Consider the following 21,512-nt stretch of genomic DNA (forward strand, 5'->3'; position numbering starts at 1 on the left):
GAGAAATTTGGAATTGTCCTTGCAAGATGATCATTGGTGTATGGTGAATTTTGCAGGTATTCTGAGAGTTAAAGCTGAAATCTGATAGATCCGTATTGAGCAAACAGGGCTGCGAGGCTGGTGTTCTGGTCTTGAAGCGCCATACCGAGTGTACTGGAGTGTTCGGTGTTAAATAAGCCACCGTAAAGGAGAATATAAGTCATATGTATTGAAACGATGTGAGATAGTCGAGCCTATACTCGATTTCTTGCTATAGAGGAGTTCAAAAGTGGTGAAACTTGGTCACCGGATCAAGTTTCAGCTTCGATTGCTGTCGTTTGTTGATATGTTTACGTATTTGCTTGTTTGGCAATGCAGTTTAGAAACTAGATGCAGAGAGAGCTTGAGTGTCCTTCGGGGCGAGAGAGAAGAGGAAGTGGCTTAAGGAACCTTAGCAGAGCATGGAGGGAACATCTCCAGGAACATTCTCGTGCTGGGATTCTCGGACACGAATTCCAAGTGGCATGTTTTGAAACCACTCTTGTAAGTTCATGAACAAATTAAGCTCGCTGTTTCACCCTCGGGCTTTCAACTTCACGTTGAGGTATTCAAACACCTCGAGACTATAAGCGCAGCTGTGGATTGTGCCAAGCTTCCAATAATATTTCAGCGTTTGCTTTCCATCTGTAAATTTTGTCCTCATGACGAGCCATTTTGACGGAGTTTATCATTGGTTATTTCCGGTGGCGATGGGGGTTTCTGTATCCTCAGAAATCTAGCTGCGAGCAACGCCGTACGCGTGTTGGTCCAAGTCGTAGCACTCAGTGGCTTTGCTTCACTTGATATGTTGTCTTATTCTGTAGGTCCTGGAACCTACCCGAATCCAAGCATGTGTTCTAATAGAAAAGTGATGTCAGCCTTGGTGAATTGCGGTTGTAGACATTCTACTGTTGAGCATGTGGAATAGCCAGCTACCAAGATTCGTAATCAGAGTGAGCTCGCGATGATCTGGAGCCATACTCAGATCAAGTGGAGTGAAGTTGTCGGTATACGATCCACTTCACCTTCGGGAATGCTCCCCATATTGCAAGATGATAGAGGGAACTGGTACATTTGCTTTGAGGGTTACCAAGAAAGCATCACTCTCCTCAGCTTCTTCAAAGGTACAGGATTAGAGAGAACAGGCAGGAGATGCCACTGCCTCTGCAAAGGAGCCATGAGGACTTGCAAGCACAGGAAATGATAGTGGCATGGGTTTTGAAAGTTCATTCTTACAATATGATGCATCAGATCCAGTAGTCTGTTCCTCAGATGTACATGGGATGGAGTGCGTGTACCGTACCAACCACTCGTTCTTCGGGTAATACAGGTAAAAACTTTCTCGATGTCCTTCAAGCCCCCCAAATATCTATGCAATCATTTTCTTATTTTTCAAGCCCCAGATGACCAGATGATCTGGTATCAGCCCGGTCCAAGGATCGGGTCTTCAGTAAGGGCCTTGGATGATGCTGGGTCAGACAAGATCTTGAACCATGGCGCTAAACATCACGATCGACTCCATGCTTGGTCCAAGGGAAGAAATCCTCCAGCCTCATTTTTGTCAGAGCTGAGACAATCAAGGGATGTAAAACTGTGTTTACTGTGTTTACTGGCTGAAAGAAGGGCATGTGATGAAGGAGTGCTAGCACTATCCGCTGTATCGTCGGTCAATAACACTTCATGAATGGGTTCGATGTGCAGCTTTTCCTGTGACTCCTTCGACACCACCACTTAATGGTGCCAGGCGGGTTGCGGGCAATGAATTCATCGTCAAGGAGGCGGTAGCAACAACGGTACCAGGAATGGCAGGAGCGAAGAGGTAGTCGTGAATATATATTCCCTCTCCCGCCCAAACGATTCTTCCCTTCTTATCATCACTGCACAGTTTTGGATTTGCATACACCACTTCTTTTTCAAGTAGCAATTGCTATCATAACACCAAACCTCTCATCGCCATGGTCCTCCCCGCTCATCTCGTCCAGACTCTAGCTCTCGTGGTCTTTGGTATGGCCTTGCCCATTGAATCGTCGCCATTGGAGAAACGAGGACCGACTTGCCAGGAAATCGTTATTCCTGTTACAATAGATACTCAAAATGCCGTAAGCTCCTCCATAGATATGCATGCCTCTGCTAACTAGGATTACAGGTCGTTCATCCAACCATAGACCTTAGCTCCTTGTTTGGCCTTCTCTCAAGTGTCATTACCCTAATATTCTCTGTACCTGTTCGTGGTACCTACAATATTGCTGGTCGATATTGCGAACCTGAAGTCAACATCCCGTCTCGGAGAAACACTCTCCAACTCCTGGCACACCCAGCGACATATGATCGTAACTACGTAGGTAATCCCATTCAGGCTCAGCACAACTTCGAGGGATATCGATTGCTTGGCACAAGTTGGTTAGATATCTGCTAACCTTTGAAGTGGTCCGGCGGCGACTACCCAGGACTGGGATTCGATGGAGAGCGATACAGCTGGGTCTCGTATGCTTCCAAGCAGGGCTATCCGACATTTGCTTTTGACCGCTTGGGTAATGGCAACTCCACCAAGCCTGATGGAGTTGCGGTCGTCCAGATGCCAGCTCAAGCTGCAACTGTGCATGAGATTATCAAGCTTGCTCGTGGTGGCCCAGCAAGCATGTCACCTTTCCCGCATACATTCAACAAGATTATCCATGTCGGCTGCAGTATGGGATCACTGATGGCCAACGTTCTTAATGTTGAGTATCCGACAGATGTAGATGCGACGATTCTTACAGGGTTCAGCAAGCAGGTATGCCGGATCCAATCTCTTGTCACCGTCACTCGGAGAATACTCCTTCATCTGCTCTACTGGGAAATACGATACTAATTCGGTGCGTAGTGGGTAACTGTCATTCCAGGATTTACACTTACTGCTGGTCTGTTACCTGCACAACTCGTCCAGCCCAGTATTTCGCTGCCGCCTGGATATCTTCAAGCGACTTCAGAATCGGGCATTGAGTATTTGCTTTTCTATGGTCCTCCTGGGATCAATTATGATCCTGCTTTCATACAACAAGACTACCAGAGAAGAGGTACTCTCACTGTCGGTGAGGCTGCTTCAAGTGCTCTGATCCCGACAGCAAATCGATACACCGGCGCGGTATTCGTAATGACTGGACAACAAGATGTCGTTTTCTGTGGTTCATTTGGGTTCGAAGGAGGCGGACCTGGAAATTGTGGCTCAGGTGCATACAGCATTCTTGCACAAACCCAGACTCTATACCCTCGTGCCAGCAACTACTCCTGGTACGCCGTCCCCAATTCCGGACATTGCTGGCAGCATCAATACTCAGCACAAGGAGGGTTTGAGGTTGCTCACAATTGGCTGGCTGGTCGTGGATATTAAGTAAGGGTACAACAATTGATGAGTCTGGGCATCACTTACCACAGTATCTTTATGTCTCTGTTACTGGTCATTGTTTCTCATTTCCCAGTCTTCGAAGGACACTGATGTATACTCTTGATACTTTCTTACTCTGTCTTGCCAGTCATTAGTAGTAGATGTTGTTACCAATCCAACTTTAGTTTGAGATCAACATTGCATAGTCTATGTATCACCTCTCTCGAGCACTGCAATAACTCCTGAGTTATAAGCTCGACAAACGTTGACCGGTGGTAGAAAATGAAATCTCTCTTTCAACATCCAGCTCTCTTATGTGCTGTCTTCATGTGTAAACATCGGTCGTCAGGAGATATCAATTCCCACAGGTCTCGCTGTCGATATAAGCTCCTCAGGAAGCTCCAAGACGTCCACGAGTGTTTGTGAAATGCAGACACTCCTTTCGAATTTGCGAATCCTTTAACTGCCGCTGACTAATGGAAGTCGATATTTTACTGACTCGTTCAAAGATTGGTTGTAAAAAGTCATACCTTATGTGGAATAAGATGGAACCAGACCAACATGGTTAATTGAGCGAACATTGTCCCGGCCATCATGCTGTACCACATGTGCTTTACCCCTCAATCCACTTGCGTCGCAAACGAGCGAATCAACATTGTACCATAAACCTCCCTTCGTCTAATCTCACGATCGTCTGTCTACTGCATGAGCTCCAAATCAATACTGGTTTGCCCAGTTTGACCTACCTCGCAAGCAAGGTGGGGGTTCATAAATGATAATTTAGACCACTTGAGGCAGCACCTTGTCCGCATTTCTTTTATTTATGATGCACCCAACTGGCAGCTGACTAGTGGAAGATCGACACTCGTGCTACCAATACAGATATAAGCCCTTCGCCCGCCAATATTTTCGAAGGGTCCTTCACTTCGATCATTCTTCAATTCCCCAGGACATAACCGGATTTCTCAGCAGCATGACAGCGCTCTCCGCCCCGAAAAGAGCCTGGTGGAAAGAGTCCTCGGTCTACCAAATCTACCCTTCATCCTTCAAAGACTCCAATGGCGATGGACTTGGCGACATCCCAGGCATCACCTCCAAACTGGACTACATCAAAGCTCTAGGTATCGACATAGTCTGGGTATGCCCTATCTACAAATCTCCTCAGGTTGATATGGGATATGATATTTCCGATTACAGAGACATCCATGCTCCGTATGGCACGCTAAAGGATGTGGATGAGTTGATTGATGGGTGTCATAAGAGAGGCATGAAGTTTGTGATGGATCTGGTGGTCAACCATTCCAGTGATCAGGTAAGTCTCATCTGCAGGGAAAGCAAATTGTCATGTGATCGATGGAATTTATACTCATTGATGTATGTGAGTAGCATAAGTGGTTCCTGGAGGCGAAGTCTTCCAAGGACAATCCATATCGTGACTACTACATGTGGAAGAAACCCAAGTATGATGCACAAGGGAGGAGACAGCCACCCAACAATTGGGCCGCGGCTTGGGGAGGTGAGTGTCCATGAGTTCTGGACATGATAAGCAATGTATTAAGAAAGTCTTCAGGAAGTGCTTGGGAATACGACGAAGCTTCAGATGAGTATTATCTACATGTTTTTGCCCCGGAGCAACCAGATCTAAACTGGGAGAACCCTAAAGTTCGAACTGCCGTCCATGACATAATGCGGTTCTGGCTGGACAAAGGTGTTGATGGGTTCAGGTGAGTTCCTTGTAAATGCTGCAAGTTAGCATCATCTTACATATTACTAGGATGGATGTCATCAACTTCATCAGCAAGGTCCCAGGACTTCCCGATGCCGAAATCACCAGACCAGATACGGAATTCCAGTCTGGCCACAAGTACTTTGCATGCGGTCCCAGACTCCATGAGTACCTGCTCGACATGGGCAAGATCTTGAAAGAGTACAATGCCTTTTCTGTTGGTGAGATGCCTGGAGTGGATGATCCGAAGGATATTCTGGATGCAGTTGGATTCGATCGTGGAGAGTTGAACATGATCTTCCATTTTGAGATGTGAGCCCTTCTGCCAAATCGTACAGAACTTCCAACTGATAATTATGGAGTGTGAACATGGATATTGGCGACAAAGGCAAGTTTTCTCCTCGAAAGTGGGAGATGTCGACATTGAAGAGTATTGTCAACAAATGGCAACACTTCATGATCGAGAACGATGGATGGAACGCCCTGTATCTCGAGAATCACGATCAGAGCCGAACAGTCTCGCGCTGGGGATCGGATTTGCCCGAGTATAGAGCTGTTGCTGCGAAGATGTTCGCGACTTTCCTGGCTTTGCAGAGTGGGACTGTATTTGTATATCAGGGCCAGGAGCTGGGAATGATCAACGTGCCTCTTGAGCGAGACATATCGGAGTATAGAGATCTGGAGACGCTTAACGCTTGGAGAGAGTACGTTCAATTCACACCGTCACAGTATTGTACTGACAATTGTCAAGCATGATGGCTGAATTCCCCGATGACGAAGAACTTCACCGCATCACAAAGAGAGAGATCAATCTCAAGTCTCGAGATAATGCACGAACACCCATGCAGGTACGCAATTCACAGATTAAATGGTTCGCCATAAAATGGTACATTACTTACATTCAAACAGTGGAGCGACGAACCTCACGCAGGATTCTCAACCGCGACCCCATGGCAGCGCGAAAATGAATCCTACACCAGCATCAACGCCGCATCTCAAGTCGGTGTCTCTAACAGTGTCTTCGAACATTGGGCCGCAATACTACGTCTGCGAAAGAAGCATAAAGAAGTTTTCATCTACGGCAACTTCCACATGCTTGACATGGAGAACGATAATGTGTTTGCTTATACACGCTCTTTTGGGAAGGAGACTGTGTTGGTGGTGGCTAATTTCAGGGCGGAGAACGTGCAATGGAAACTCCCTGGGGGAGTGGAGTTGGTAAAAGAGGGTGTTCTGGTTAGTGGTTACGGGGGCGTGATGGAAATGGATGGGGTACTGTCGTTGAGGCCTTTTGAGGCGTTCGCGACGTTTGTCGTGTGAGTGAGCCGGGTATCAATTGGTACGGTACTGCCATAGAGACTTGGAGAAGATCGGAATCTAGGGCCGGGGCTAGACTTAGGGGAGCATAATCTGCAAATAGACCTCCACTCCTTCACAAGTACATCTTCTTCATGTTGACATCAAGCCCAGTCGCATCAAGCACCATCATCTTCACATGACGAAATAACAAATCCATTCTCAACCAACCCAGCACCATTTCTTTGGAATTGGTCTAGAGCGGTGTGAGATGGTAGACGAGTGTGTTATTTGAATAGGGACCAGTAAACTCCCGCAGCTTTTGATTTTCCCTATTCCAAGGAAGTCGAGGTTGAGCGCTAGAGATGACCATCCGACCCCGATTTCTTTGCATTCTCCTCACGTCATTCTTTTTGATCTTCTTTGGTTGTTGAGCTTGTTGATCGAAGGAGTGCACTTTTACTGTGTCTTTCTGGTTATTATGTCTGTTGAGGACGGAATCCTTAGTGAACCTGAGCATGTGCTGATTGTCGTACCCGCTGATGACATAAAGCCAAGGCCAAGAACCATGACATAAAACAACATCGTATCAAATCACCCAGAGTAAGAGCCAGCTATATGTTCAAAGATACAGACGATGCCATTCCATTTATGCAGCCACAATCTACCAACTCCAACCCATTGCTCCCAACATTGCAGGACAATAATACACGAACAATGATATAACAGAACGAAATAGGAACACCCTCTGCCTCCCTTCCCTGTATGTATGTATGATCCGCGAAAATGCAAAATCTAGGAAGTAAGAAACGAAATACTATAAACAACAAGCAGGACTTATACCCGTTCCCAACAAAGAGACCTTGATCATTCCGGCCCGTTGTTTCTCTATTACAAAGTTGTTAATTGTCCCAGTCATTCCCTCATGTGTGTTTCTTTTGGCCGCTCAAACTCGCTTCATCTTCATCAGACAGATAGATAAACAGACAAACAGACAAGAGCTATGGGGTATCCTCATTCACAAACAAAGAAAACCTAATTGAACTTGTTTATTCTCTCTGGCAAATCGGAGACGTAATGTGTATCTAAAGCAAGTTCCGTTATTGCTTGATATACTCATGGTCTCCGACTTCCAGAACTGTTATCTCATCTCCAACGCGCAGACTGCTCTCCTTGGCGACTGGTACCATTTGCATGCCTAAGCAGCCGATATTTGGTCCAGTACCTGCGTCTACGGCTCGGAAACTTCGTAGGGTATTATCAGGCTCGCTGGGATGTCTTTCGCCAGTAATCTGGTCTACATTTGGCATCTTACAGCGAGCAGTCCGGCATGATACGTCATATTCGTAGTACCCAATCTTGATACGCCGCCAAGTATCTTCGTGGTAGGCATCTGGACCGGTAATGATTAGATTGGCGCGGAACCGGGCAGCGGAGAGGCGTGGGGCACCCTTGACTTTAGGCATTTGGCTTTCAACGTCGCGGACACTGGCAAGGTTGATTAGGTGGAGGGGATACTGTTATTATTAGCACTGGATTATAGCCAAGTTCCGTTCAACTCACAGCATCTTGAAAACCGGTCACTGGTTGATATCCCAACTCTGCCTTCGTTGGCGCATTCCTGTGTACCTCCCGTAACTTCGAGTTGTCGATCCTGAAGAGTCCAAGTTTGTTGCTGATGCCGAGGTAGTATCTCAATTCGTCTGGGATTTCGATTTCTAAATTCAGCGCCGTCACTGTGTCCTTCCAGATCGTCATCTTCTCGTAGGAGTAGCCAGCTTTCTCGATCTGTACTGGAGATGGGTCGAATGGAATGCGAAACTGCTTTTCGGGATACGTGCCCTTCACCGAAGCTCCCCATTTTGCCATGATACCTCTCCAGCCAGCCTCTTGGTATGGGAAGCTCAAAATTATGACACCCCCAGACTCAACATCCTCAGCATGGGGTGTGTATGTATCCACAGACTGATCCGGAACCCACATCTCGGTCCGTATTTTGGCCAGCAGAGGGAACTGTCTTTGGGTGATGAACTCCCATTTGTGTGCCGCCTTTTCCTTCTCAGGGGTGGCAGCATTGACGGGAAAGGGGCTTTTCAGTTGAGCAAATGTGAATTGGCGATCGTATTCCATACCAGTCGCAATCACTGAGCCTCGATTCAACTCTACACCTCTGCAGCTCTTCACTGGGTAGATCCATAAGCTCTTCAGCCGCCACCATTCTGCTGATGTCTCTTCGGTAGACGGCGGTCGTCCCTCGGAGAACTTCTTGTCGAATTCATTGAGCAAATTCGACTCGATCTTCAAGCCAAGTTTTCTGCACCCCTTGGGCTCCTCAGCGCGGAGCCTTGCTTGTTCTCGCTCGTAAAATATCAGAGCGATTATTGGAGGTATGCAGATGGCAAAGACTGTCAGAACGTAGGTTTGGGTGGAGATGACAGGGATCTGGTCGAGCAATTGCTCGTAGTATAGGTCGTAGTATTCTTCGAGGAGCTCTCGATATTTCTCTATGTAGGCTGACATGTTGGGTGACGTGGGAGAGGAAAGAAGAGCACCAGAAGTGCTATTTATCTGCTGACGTCGCAAGAAATGTTAGCCTCCTTTCTTGTGTATCAAGACACGGGATGGGGGCCAGACGTACCTAACAATGTACATGAAGTAGATCCGAACGAGCCTAAGAAGAGCAGAGGGCGGGTAGGAAATAAGACAGAGAACAAGAAAAGAGGAGTCAAGAACACACGTGATGAACTGGTTTCCTGACAGTCAAGTGAGGTGAGATGAGGTGAGGTGAGGTGAGGAAATGCGTCTGTGGAGATGGTTGTACAGTGTAGTGTAGTGCAATGCAGTGCAGTGCAGTGCAGTGCTGTCGCAGTTCGAGGAATATTTGGGCCGGGCCTAACTAGCTAGGCGAGCCAGGGCCTAAGGGGGCAAGCGCAGCAGGGGACGTCGATTCTCGATACCCCTTTGGGATTGGGGCAACAGGGGAAGCTGTTAGTGACTGCAGCCAAAAGTTTAGTTCCCGAGCCCGAGCCCGGGTCAAATCAGATCAGATCAAGAAGAGAACCCAGACCAAGGCAATCAGATTTCCTACAGCGTGGCCACAGCGTCGATGCATCCGGATAGCCCATGACAACAATTGTAAATTACCTTAGGTAAGTGAGGAAGACAATGACATTTGGCCGGCGAGGGCAGCGTGGGCAGCTTGAGCAGAACGCAGAACGGCGCGTGGAAAGACGCCCGGGGCTGTCCTGCTCAGTCCCGCTCTGCGTTGTCCACCCAGGTGAGTCTACATAAGGCATGCCATGATGCCACACACAGCATACCTTCACATATGACGAAAGCCAGATTGCCAGCCAGCCAGCCACTTGCTAAGATGGCACCGGGTGGGAGACAACTCAGCGCAGCAGAGCAAAGCAAAGCAAAGCAACGCAAGAGCCAGAGCCAGAGCAAGGAAGGAGGCGCGCTGCGCTGTGGTGTGGTGGCCTCAAGTACCAATGAGGTGGGAAGAAAGAGGAAAGAGGGAAGAGGATATGTAGGTAGATTTACCAAGGTACGGTAAGGTATCCTCGAGGCAAATGCCCCGGATGGAATACAGAAATTTTGCCTGCCCTGCCCTGCCCTGCCCTGCCCGAGCCATCCAGGCCTCGATGCAGCAATATGACGGCAGCCTCCTTCCCTTCCTCGATCCCAACCACAGTGGTAGCGACTTGTCCATCGTGCTGTACGAAGGTACTGTGTTGTGCTGTGCTGTGCACACGCACACGCGCGTTCTGGAATTTAGGGGTCTCACATCGATCATTGATCCATGTTCGGTGCCAGTGCCAGTGATCCAGGGGGGTTGAGACGGTGCAGTGTGGTGCACTGGTGTCACTGGTGTGGCGTGGTGTGGACCCTGGAGTTTCTCGGGGTCCCTGGCTGCAGACAGGATGCAGATGCAAGTCAACTTAAGTCACCACTCACCACTCACCACTCACCACTCACCCTCGGTCACCATGCTCCATGCTCCATGCTCCATGCTTCATACTTCATACTTCATACCTCTTTCCTCGTGGTGAAAGGCCCCATTGCCACCAACTGGCTTGCTACAGCCATCCATGGATACGATACGATACGATACGATACCTTTATCAAGCACTTAAGCTAGCTAAGCTTACGGCCTCTCAGGCACTTCCGAATTCATCATTTTACTTGTCACAGCTCGAACTCACCCAGATCACTAACAATACCTTGATTGCGTCCAAACCCCAGGTTTATGAAATACGATGCACCCGACTTTCAAATATTCCTACGGTATGAGTATACTTAAGTAATTTATCTATACGACAAGCGATACGGCAATGCGACAAGCGCTACCTACGACCGGCACAGCAAAAGCAAAGCCGAGGGCAGGACAGTTGAGCGCGCAAGTACCTAGGTAAGAAGCACCCATACAACGCCAATGCCAAAGCCAAAGCCAAAGCCAAGCAAACATCACCCAATCTACCGCTTGAATTGCGTTTTCCGTGCATCTTAAATGACCTTATCATTCCCCCCCCCCCCGCCACCCGTCGAGAGAACTACCTTAACATCCCACAATTCCATGTTGCGCCCGCCCGCCCCTATCTGCATGCAATCCGACCTGCCTTCCAATTGCTACTTCTTCTAGAATGCGGTCCATCGCGCCCAAATCTCCGGAGATGGAGCCCGTCCCCCTTCACGCATCGGTGGTGGCACACCCAAAGCAGCTTGAGCGCCGGTTTGACTTCGAATTTTGGCTCGTGACAGGATCCTTGGCCAATGATCTGGAGAGTCTGCTTGCTTTGGGCTTGCTGGGTATTGAGATATTGCATTTCAGCGCTTTGGGAGAGGGGATTTTCTAAATGCCATGCTTCTCTCCTTGGTGTGGACGATCTGCCCTTGCGACCTCTCGACTTGAAATCTGCTCTGAAGTTACTGTCAGTTGAGAGGTCAACTGATTCGTGATAGGTAAGGTACCTAGGTACTTTGAACGTCCAGGATCACGTGTGACCATTCATTCTCGCGAGTAACTGCTTCGACGTAACAGTCGTCAAAGTGTTCATTGCTCCATGTTCATACAGTCATTAAGCCTGCCCAGGTATGTCATTCCCCAATACCCAAAATTCGAAAACGACCACCCCACCCCATGCCAAACCAGACCAGACTCCATCTCCGTAATCAGATAAAATGCAGCGCATACATCATCCACCACGATCCCTAGCCGTCCATGACAACGATTACTTGTCGAAATCCGCCGCGGTAAGTGCTTGAACCACCGAAGTGCCTTCCGAGAACCTAGTCCGGAAGATCCGATTCGCATTCTGAAACATACCATCCTTCAGACTGACAACGATGAACTGGCTACCTTTAAAGCGATTCTTGATGAGCCGTCCGATATTCTGTGTATGAGAGAGATCTAGAGCCGCATCCACCTCGTCCAAAATGTACATCGGCGCCGGCTTGAATTGCAGCAGCGCCATGATGAGCGAGATGGCAATCAGTGACCGCTGACCTCCGGACAATTCTGTCAAACTCTGTTTCCAGACTTTGCCTATTCATTCATTCATTCAGAGTTAGTGGGAGTGCCTTTCTGTTTCCAGTGCAGGCTGCGGCCAGCCGGATATCTTGGGGATTTACGAACCTAGTGAAACTTTGACCTCTAGACCTTCATTTATTGTTTTGCCTTCTGGAGGATCGAGCTTAGCGAAACTTCCTGGAAGGAGCTCTGCGAAGATCTGTCCGAAATCACCATTGACTTTGGACCAAGTCTCGTGCAGGGCCTTCTTCTTGTACTCGTCCAAAGTGACAATAGTCTCCTCAATCTTCTTCTTGTCCCTGATGACAGTTTTCATCATGTTCTTGAGGGCGACTTCTTTTTTCTCCACACTATCAATCATGTTCATAACCTTGGGGTTGATCTTCTTCTTCATACCCTGGAATCGCTCTGTGAGGTTTCGAAGGGTCGCTTTGCACTCGGCGATGTTCTGACCTTTAAAGTCATACGGCGTTCCTGTTCGGCCAAAATTGTCCTTTTCATCAGCAATCCATTCATGTTCCTTCTCCATGTGAGCGACTGTCTGAACTGCTGCTTGCTGTTCTTTGTGGAACTTTTCAACTTGGTGGCCAAGTTTCTGCATCTCAAGGCCCTCTTCAGTGATCCGAGACGATTTGGATCTAGAAGCTTCCTCAAGGGAGCGAAGTTCATCATCAAAGCCAGTCAGCTTCGCACGTTCGTCATCGAGATGTGCTTGGGCATTGTCGTGTGTATCCTGAGTTGTCAGCAATGGTACTCGACATGGTAGTGAGACTACTCACCTTGGCTTGAGCTTGTTCTGCCACGAGAGCGGAAATCTCTTCCGAATAGCCATTCAACGTCACCTCAACCTCCTGAAGTTGTTCTTGGGCGGCAGCGAGGTCACCGCCAACCTGCTCAGAATCCAATCTCGCGCCTTGAAGCTCCTTTTGCAAGACCTTAACAGATGCCGAGCTCTTGGTGAGAGCCTTCCTGAGAGAATCGAGAGAACTTTGTAGCTCAACAAGCTTGCCATCCTTGTTACTGTCGAAGTCCTTCATGTCCTTCTCGATGCGCTTGATATCCTTGTTTGCCTCGTCTTGACGCTTCTTAGCCTCTACGAGATCCATTTTCAGCTGAATAATGGACGCTTTCATGTTCTCAACCTCCTGGATAATGGATGACGAGGAATTGCCTCCGATTTGCTCCTCGGTAAGCTTGATTTCGTGAGACTTGAGGTCAAGTTCCTGTTTGATCTTCTTTACCTGATCAAGCTTCTTCTTCTCACGTGCCATCGTAGCGTGTAGCTCTGCCAGTGTCCGTTCTTGGATACCCAATTCCTTGGTCAGCTCGTTGAGCTTCTGAAGAGTAACTAGGACGCCGCTTGAATTAGGAGAGCTACCACCAGAGAGAGTTCCAGATGGATCATATGAGTCTCCTTCTAGCGTGATACTCTTCATTCGAACCGCTGGATCGAAAGTAACTCTCTTGGCCGTGGCTGCATCGGCGCAGATCAACGTGTTGCCAAAGACATAGTCCATAGCTGTAGACACCTCATCATCGTAACCGATAAGTGACAGTGCAAGGTCGACCCTCCCTGGAGCAATCCTTTGCGCGGCGCCAATCTTCTCAGAAGAGGCTCTGAATGCCGCGATCTTGTTCAAAGGGATTATGGTGACTCGCTTTCGTAGTTTACCTTTCTGCAGTAGCTGAGTACCAGTGACTTCAGTATCGACCACAACATTGTACAACCGACCTCCAGCACAGATCTCAAGAGCAGTTCCAGCATCGGTTCGTTCTTCGTCAAGTGTGAAAAGAGAAGCAACCAGGCCCTTGACCTTCGAGCGGTCGAAATTAGGCGTAGGATCTGCATAATTGAAATCGATGTTGGCGACCTTCCGCTTCAGTCCATCGGACTGTTCACGCAGCTTCCGAATAGTTTGCTGCAATATTGACTCTTGCTTGTACATATCATCCTCCTTTCCGGGCTCGAAGCCCAATCTACCCAATTCCTTTTCGAGTTTCTGGGCCTGTGACCTGAGTCCCTCGAGATCGTTAAGCAGACCAGCATTTTGTTCCTTGGCTTTCTTGGCCCGAGGCTCCTCTTCTTTGATACGTTTCTCGAGATGCGCCGTCTTCAGCTTGGCCTGCTCTTGCTCAGTCGATGCTACACTAGCACGATTCCTCGCATCCTGGAGCTGTCCCTGGTAACCGCTCTCTTGTCCTTCTTTCGATGCAACACCAGTCTGGAGAGTTTGGAGAAGCTCCTCCTTGATCTCGGCTTCCTGACTTTGCTTTTCCAACTCCTCTTTCGCTGTATCGTATTGAGCTTGCAGCTTCTCATAGACTTTAGTCTTTTGCTTTAGTAGAGCCTCGAGTTCCTTGACGTTTTTCTGGATGGTTGACTTTCGTTCTTTTTCCTCGGCCAAACTGGACTTCTTGAGATCCGTTACAGTAGCCAATCGTACCATCTCATTGGAGTGCTGCTTCACCTCTGCCTCGAGAGCTTGTGCTTTGCCCCCCTTCTTGAGCTCCTTCTCACGTTGTGCCTTAACTTTCTTGACATCCTCGGCGAGAAACTCGATTTCGTTCTTCAACTTCGCCGCATTCTCTTCCAGATCCTTTTGTCGTTGTTTCTTGAGCTCGAGGTCACCAGCCGATTGCTTGAGCTTTTCTTGATGTTTGACGTAGTCGTGTGCTACCACTACTCTCGTCAACCGCTCAAGGTCGTTCTGTGTCTGTTGGAAATCGAGGAAAGCTCTCTTCTCTGTACGGAGCTTCTCCAATTTTGGCTCAATCTCATCCTTTAACAGCTCCGTAATCTCTGTAACCTTCATTTCCTTCTTCGCCATAGTCTTGAAAGCTTTGTCTCTCCGATCCTCAAACATGCGCGTACCGGCAGCCTCCTCGATCATGGCCAGAATCTCGACCGCCTTCATGTTCAAAACCTTCGTGATGCGACCCTGCATGATCAAGAAGTTGGGGTTGTTGATATTTAGTTGGACAGACTGGAAGAGGTTCTGCACTGTTTGTTGCTGGGCCCGGTGGCCATTGATCAGATATTTACTCGTTCCTCCCAGTACAATCTGTCGGGTGACACTGATTTGCGCATATTCTTCGAAGCCAATGGGAGACTTCTTCTTGTCGCGGTTATCGAAGACGATTGTGACACTGGCTTTCGTTACCCCGGCTTGCCCGCGCTTGTAAATGAGATCCTTCGGACAGAGTCAGTACTATGCAGCTCTGTGGTTATAAAAACAAACATACCTGCAAATTCTGTGCGCGGACCGTCGTCATGTTCGTAATACCCAAGACAAAACATATTGAATCCAGAATATTGGATTTTCCACTTCCGTTTAGACCTGTAATGGAGTTGAAAGACTCGTCCCTAATTTGCAGGGTCAGTTCTGCAACGGGGAAGTGGTGGTTGCCATTGTTTATTTACCATCCTGAAATGACCGTCCGTACAGCATACGATTTGAAACCCTGCTAATGTGAGGAGATATAAGAGAGCTAGCGTAAGGGAAACATACGTCTATAATAACCTCTACGATCCTCATTTTGGCGGTATGGGGTGGCCGTTGTCGTTGTTGGTCGATATTGTCGATTATTTTGGTTTGCGCAACGCGAAGTAAACATTGGTAACGCGCTGGGTAGTTGATAAGGCATCAACATTATCTAAGGCATTCATGCATAATCAGCGTGATTGGGACCTCGGCATCTGTCATCACTCGGTAACGAGATACCCCAGATTTGGGAGTGATGACCTCCCTCACCTCAGTGTTTCTCTTCTGTCAACTCAACAGAGATACAATGGCTCCTACAAGAACGAAAATTTCTATGCCAGGAGTAGCGGACGATCACGAATTGGTTGGAGTACCGACAGGCGACGATGTGTCAGCAGAGGATAGAGTTAAAGCATTGTTTACTGGGTCAATGGCTGCTGACATTTACCAAGTGAGTCTTGCATTGCATCGCTATAATATCTGATTTCTAACTGCTGTGTTTACGTTTGCTGTCAATTCCGTCTCTATCTCGATTCAATGTTCCATTTTGGTGCAGGTCCGAGTAATGTTCCCATACCGGGAGTCAAGCCTTCCTTTCGTTCCACCCAGACGATCATCCACGTCTCACTTTCCCATTTGCGTCCTCTAATCCCAAATTGTTTTCTCAACTCCTCGATTGTACATATTCATCTAATTTTCTGCTAGGGATGGGCTGCGTCCCTCCTCCGCGATAACCTCGTACTCGAATCCGCTTCCTCGAACCCTGGCCGTACAGTATTCTCCTACACAGTCCAACCCTCCCACTGCAACCGCCTCGGTAACCTACACGGTGGGTGCACATCCACGATCTTCGACTTCTGCACTACCGCAACACTGGCACCCATTGCCAAGCCAGGATTCTGGGCCTATGCAGGCGTGTCGAGGACGTTGAATGTCACGTATATCAGGCCGGTGCCATTAGGCGAGAAGGTGTTGATCGAGAGTGAGGTGGTACATGCGGGAAAGCGGTTGTGTAGCTTGATGGGGACGATCAAGAGGGCCAGTGATGGTGCCGTTTTGGCCACCTGTGAGCATGGAAAGGTCAGTATTGATCCACCAGTGGCAAAAATATGAGATTCTGGGTCGGCAGCTGCTTGGCGTTTCTGGTGCGCAAGTACAGAGAGTTGCTTCGGAGCATGGGAAGACGACCATGGGTGTGAAGAATGGAGATACACTGTGCATATAGAAATGCTAGAGATGTGACGATAGACTGGCCCCTATTATTGGAGCGATAGTTAGTCCCTACCACGCTCTAGTATTTCGAATCATTCTTCCTGGTAATCAGCTGCTTGCATGGTTTCGCTATCAGAGTATACGCTGAAGCCGTATACGATGTCAAATTCTGGACTGATTTGTACGCCAAAGTCTTTTATCCTGGCAAACGCTCAAGTATTCTTAGCGTCCATATGTTATTTTGTATCACTCTTTAAATCATATCACAACTCATGACAAAGAACATATACCTCACTGCAATAGCTTGTACAACCTACCTACCAGCAATGCCTACTAAACCTCACTGGAAATCACATGCCAATTCCTAAATGCTTGTTCCAGCTTCAAATCTAAATCCCAGGAAATAAAACTGTTGAGTAAGAATTCCATCTCCACATGTCTCAATCATGCAACCCTGAAACGTTGAAAAAGCAATTTGCCACAAGCGGTAGCCATAATCGTTGTTCTCGGTTTCAATAGACAAATATTCAGGGGTCTTTGGTCATATCATCATGACGTATATGATATGGTTTCCGTTGAGGGGGGGACCGATTGGGAGGAAGACGAGATTGTGGTACGTGGCATTCGATCAGTCCTGAAGGGCAAGCGTAGGAGAATCGACATGTGAATACGGGTCTGCTTCTGATAGTTCGCCGCGGCTTTGCTGGATGTTAGTCTGGGGCATCAGTGGTGTACGAATGTGAAGGTTGTTCCTGATCAGTTGTATATTGGGTGGTTTTGATGTATTACATGGTGGCAAAGAGCGGTTGACCTTCGACACTTCACTCAATTATTCCTACACAATACCGTTGAGGTATGAGATTCGTTTGGATGATGTATGTATATTTTCATATTTCTTTGCCCGCAGGCGTAAAACTCGCATCTTGTACTGATGGAGAGCCAACCTTACAATGAGTGCCCGAATGTAATTCACTCTCTTCAATTACGGAAGACCAATTCTCAGCCCCCGCCAATAACGCCTTCCGATCTAATAAACAAGCCCACGCTCAGAGACAGCAAAATGCAATTTTTTTTCTAAGCCAGACAGACAGCACTTGTCATCGACTAATGAATGTGCATGGTAGCACAGCACTGGAGAGATAGCTTATGCAGCATCGGCTGATGCTACAGGCTCGGCTATCCGAGTGACTTGACTGCCAGCACGAATTATCTTTTTCCCTGCAGAGTCGGAGACAAAGGAGATGTCCTTATTTTCCCGTTGGGCTCGCTTCCAAATCTCGACTTCACATCCACCTCGGATAACACCAACACGCATCGTCGACAACAAGTTGTGTGCAGCGTTAGAGTGGTTGTAAATACCACCGTTGAAGATGGCGGTAGCGTCTTTTCCAATACCGGAGGTAATCAGAGCCTTCCCACCTGGATGGTCCTTGATGAAGTCGCTGACATCATGGACAACGCCGGCAACAGCGACGAGGGCGCGACCGTTCTTAGCCTCAGCTTGATAAGAGTCCCAGTCGATAATTGGCAATTGCTCAAGAGGAATACCCCAGTCAAGAGTCTGTCTCTTCTGGTCGAGCTTCTTCTGAAGCTGTTGGAGTCGGCCCTTCTCGATCTCGTTTTGCTTGAACTGCTTCAGGTCGTATGCGAGTCCCATTTGCTTCCACAACCAAATTGACCACTTGGTAGGATCATATTGATGCCATTCGATGGCATTGCGGTAGTCGGAAGGGAACTCGTGATGAAAGTTGTGGTAACCCTCACCAAGAGTGACGAGAGCGGTAATGACGTGATCTCTTGGAGAGTTCCGATCGTCGAATGGCTGATCACCGAGCCAGTGCGCCAATGAATTGACGCAGAATGTAGCTTGTTGGACAAAGAAAATTCGGAGAATTCCAGCGTAAATGAATCCTCCCTTCCAGTCTCCCCAGCCGAGTCCGCTGACAAGGCAGGGGAAGACCATCCCCATGAATATAACGGTCTTGATGTAATTCCGGTGCTGCCAGACGACAACCGGATCATCGTTCAAATCGGAGATATCGGTACGGCCGATACGCTTTGGGTTCTGCTTCATGATCATCCATCCAATATGCGAGTAGAGCAGACCCTTTCGAACAGAATATGGGTCCTTGTCGGTATCGGTGTATCTGTGATGAGCACGGTGGTCTCTCGACCACCATCTGATTGAACCTTCGACAGCTCCACCTCCAACTGCTGCAAGGAAAATCTTGAGAGGAAGACGGGCCGAGTAGGATGTGTGTGCCCAGAGTCTGTGGTAGCCTAGAGCGAGTTGGGGTCAGTGACGTGTTTGCAGCCAGGACGAATTTGCGATTTACTTACCAGCTGTGATACCCAGACCAGTCATGAAGTAATATGAGATGGCCCAGATGGCAGTCTTGAGCTGGAGCGGTGTCCAGTATGCGGCAATGAGACCATAGATTGGTACTCCCACAATCAATGTGACATTGAGCCAGTTAACATGCTTGTACCAGTTTGCCCTAGTGATGGGCTCCTCGGTGATGTGAGGTTTCTTCGGATCGAACTTCTTGGTCGGTGGCTTCGCCATGCCAGACGGTGGTTGCTGTGTTTGAGAGGCCATGGTGAGTGATGGCGGTGTGCAAGTTGTGTCGTGAAGGAGGAAGAAGAAGGAAGAGCAGGATGGCGGCAATATATACCTGTATGTGTTTCGCAGGTGCACTAGCGGGACCAGCAGGACCCGTCGGCAAAATGGCGTGGGGAAAAGAAGACTTTTGCAGGGCTGGCACTGGGTCCGGTGGAGTTTTGGAGGGGCTCGGTCGAGGACGTCTTGCGTCTTGAGAATCCGGGTGGGATGGGATAGGTTTGGGCTAGCTCGCGATATTGCTTTGCTATGCTTTGCTTTGCGGATCGGAAAATCAGAGTGCAATTCGAGGTCTAGTTTCCGTCGCGACCTCGAGTTCCGCCAATTGAAAGACGACAAATTATTGTAAACAACGGATGGTGCTCTCTCACAAGCAAACGTGTCAGTAAATTTTGTGCCGAGGAACAATGAATGATGGGGATGGGGGGATGGGATGAGAAAGGCAAGGGAATGGGAAGGGGTTCGACTCTCAAAATTCCCAACAGAATATCAAAGCGATCTCATTGGCCAAAGCTCTGATCGCTCGTTCCCCTATTCGGAACGTCGCGAAAACAGGTAAGGTAAATCTATCCTGGTCGACACGACTACGATCATGATCATGACCATGACACAATCTACTGGATTTCCGGATCAAAGCAGACCTGCGACTGCAACTTCACTTCACAATAATGACGTTCGTGGATTTATTCGCACAGATATTGTCGTCTCGCCTCGTCTCGTCTCGTCTCGTCTGCTCGTCTGATCTGGTGGGTGCGTGGGTGCGCCCAACCGAACGGTAAGCTCGCCACTAGATGAAGGAACCGCCGGGATCTAGGTAGGTAATCTATTCCAAGATAGGCTCACTCGTGCATTTAGGGGTCCTCTGTCCTGTACCGTAAGGGAAATTTGCCTAAGGCATCCGCTTAGCCACCCTCACGTCCCTGAGTGCGTGCGAGCGAGCGTGCGCGACGGAGAGGAGTGTCGTCCTCGTCCTTCCATCCATGTGATAGAGACAGATGAGATTGCCACAGGCTCACCACGTATGACCCGGGTATCTTAGGTAGCTGTGTGGCATCGCCTGCCTGCTCTCGGCTTACCTAGGTAATTTACTGTACGAGAGTAAACTACCTTACCTCCCTAGATCTCGCATCAACTCGTACCTACCTCGCCTACCTACTATAGGCAGGCGGGAGATGCACATGTTGATAGCTAAGGTACGGAGGTACCTTAAGGTATTTTATCGTTTCTGGCCGCTGCCAATTGGACATTATTGATTGATACCTAAGGTACCAACATGTTGCACACCTGCACCTGATGGAATGGAATGGAAGTCTCGGCCCACCTCACCCCTCACCTCACCCCCTCGACCCCCATCGGACAGCATGCCCCGCAGCGAACTCTGGCCTTGAAAATCTAACTACTCTGGGCTTGGCTTGCCCCAACAACTCTGGAGGAGTTGGAGCTGGAGTGGCGCACATGACATAAGGTCAGTACCTAATTTTGATACCTTACCTTACCTGGCTAGGTAGCTAAGTAATAATGTTCACTTAAAACTGCAGAGAACATTCCAAGCGAATTATTAATTCCTCTGCAAACCTGCTTAAGGTATGGGTAAGGAGTAAGACAGACATGTTGTTCTACGTCCGCCCCCTGCGGGAGCAGCCCCCGGAGGGCCAGCGGAGCGTCACTACTTTCCTGAATTAAAATATTATAGTAATGAGAAGCATGAGCAGAAGGAAAAGTAGGAAAGTACTTCTCAATTAAAGTTTAGCCAACTTACAATTCAATATAGATTGAAAGGTAAAGGAAAAGATACATGGTCAAATGTATGTTGGTGGTGGGAGTGTCTCAGTGTCCGCCTCTCGCTCCAGTTCCCTGCGCCCTCGCCCGTACGCCACCCCCATACTTTGCGCCGTGGCTGAATTCCTTCCTGTACTTGTAACATACTGTATCTAACAGGAGAGTTTGCCACTTTTCGCAACTTTCGCACCTTTCGCACCTTTCCGTCCCCCACCCCCCATGTTGTGCGAAGAGGCCCTCAGCGAGAGTACTTACCTTAAGGTAGGTGGTACCTACCGAAGATACCTACCTACCTCAGGTACCTTGGGAGGACGGCACGGGACGGAGCGGAATAGACGAGACGTCCCGAAGTCAACAGCGTCGCCTTGGTGGGACAGAGGTTTGTACCTGCATCAGCTCCCATCTTCAAGCTTTCCGCCTCAGATCGCCAGGCGAGGGAGGTACTTCGTGAGTAGGTAGGTACCCATGCAGAAGCACGTGTAGTA

At 48.5% G+C, this 21,512-nt stretch overlaps 6 protein-coding genes across 6 annotated transcripts; 3 read left to right on the forward strand and 3 right to left on the reverse strand.

Moving 5' to 3' along the window:
* Positions 1-1,973: 1,973 nt before the first annotated feature.
* ONS95_000895 (uncharacterized protein) lies at positions 1,974-3,388 on the forward strand (the record flags this gene model as incomplete). Its single annotated transcript, XM_058494072.1, has 4 exons — positions 1,974-2,117; positions 2,165-2,356; positions 2,444-2,791; positions 2,882-3,388. The coding sequence occupies 4 exons, from the start codon at positions 1,974-1,976 to the stop codon at positions 3,386-3,388; spliced, it is 1,191 nt and encodes a 396-aa protein (XP_058364274.1).
* Positions 3,389-4,355: 967 nt separating this feature from the next.
* Positions 4,356-6,428, forward strand: ONS95_000896 (uncharacterized protein; the record flags this gene model as incomplete). The annotated part of the gene is made up of 7 exons (XM_058494073.1): positions 4,356-4,694; positions 4,769-4,898; positions 4,953-5,106; positions 5,157-5,420; positions 5,471-5,812; positions 5,860-5,956; positions 6,018-6,428. The coding sequence occupies 7 exons, from the start codon at positions 4,356-4,358 to the stop codon at positions 6,426-6,428; spliced, it is 1,737 nt and encodes a 578-aa protein (XP_058364275.1).
* A 241-nt stretch (positions 6,429-6,669) lies between these two features.
* On the reverse strand, positions 6,670-10,132 carry ONS95_015015 (uncharacterized protein). The gene is made up of 3 exons (XM_058508694.1): positions 9,043-10,132; positions 7,968-8,975; positions 6,670-7,921 (listed from the first exon to the last, which is right to left on the reverse strand). The coding sequence occupies exons 2-3, from the start codon at positions 8,922-8,924 to the stop codon at positions 7,505-7,507; spliced, it is 1,374 nt and encodes a 457-aa protein (XP_058364276.1). The 5' UTR covers positions 8,925-8,975; positions 9,043-10,132; the 3' UTR covers positions 6,670-7,504.
* A 212-nt stretch (positions 10,133-10,344) lies between these two features.
* SMC2 (Structural maintenance of chromosomes protein 2) lies at positions 10,345-15,523 on the reverse strand. Its single transcript, XM_058494074.1, has 7 exons — positions 15,444-15,523; positions 15,356-15,396; positions 15,178-15,298; positions 12,714-15,125; positions 12,040-12,667; positions 11,376-11,949; positions 10,345-11,324 (listed from the first exon to the last, which is right to left on the reverse strand). The coding sequence occupies exons 1-6, from the start codon at positions 15,468-15,470 to the stop codon at positions 11,636-11,638; spliced, it is 3,543 nt and encodes a 1,180-aa protein (XP_058364277.1). The 5' UTR covers positions 15,471-15,523; the 3' UTR covers positions 10,345-11,324; positions 11,376-11,635.
* A 149-nt stretch (positions 15,524-15,672) lies between these two features.
* Positions 15,673-16,529, forward strand: ONS95_000898 (uncharacterized protein; the record flags this gene model as incomplete). The annotated part of the gene is made up of 2 exons (XM_058494075.1): positions 15,673-15,867; positions 16,122-16,529. 2 exons carry the CDS (start codon positions 15,673-15,675, stop codon positions 16,527-16,529), a joined length of 603 nt encoding a protein of 200 aa, XP_058364278.1.
* A 961-nt stretch (positions 16,530-17,490) lies between these two features.
* Positions 17,491-19,666, reverse strand: OLE1_1 (stearoyl-CoA 9-desaturase). The gene is made up of 2 exons (XM_058494076.1): positions 18,969-19,666; positions 17,491-18,908 (listed from the first exon to the last, which is right to left on the reverse strand). Exons 1-2 carry the CDS (start codon positions 19,225-19,227, stop codon positions 17,773-17,775), a joined length of 1,395 nt encoding a protein of 464 aa, XP_058364279.1. The 5' UTR covers positions 19,228-19,666; the 3' UTR covers positions 17,491-17,772.
* Between the last annotated feature and the right edge of the window lie 1,846 nt (positions 19,667-21,512).

The sequence above is a fragment of the Cadophora gregata genome, assembly GCF_030347475.1.
Source record: "Cadophora gregata isolate MNR1 chromosome Unknown scaffold_1, whole genome shotgun sequence".
In the NCBI taxonomy this organism is placed as follows: domain Eukaryota; kingdom Fungi; phylum Ascomycota; class Leotiomycetes; order Helotiales; family Ploettnerulaceae; genus Cadophora; species Cadophora gregata.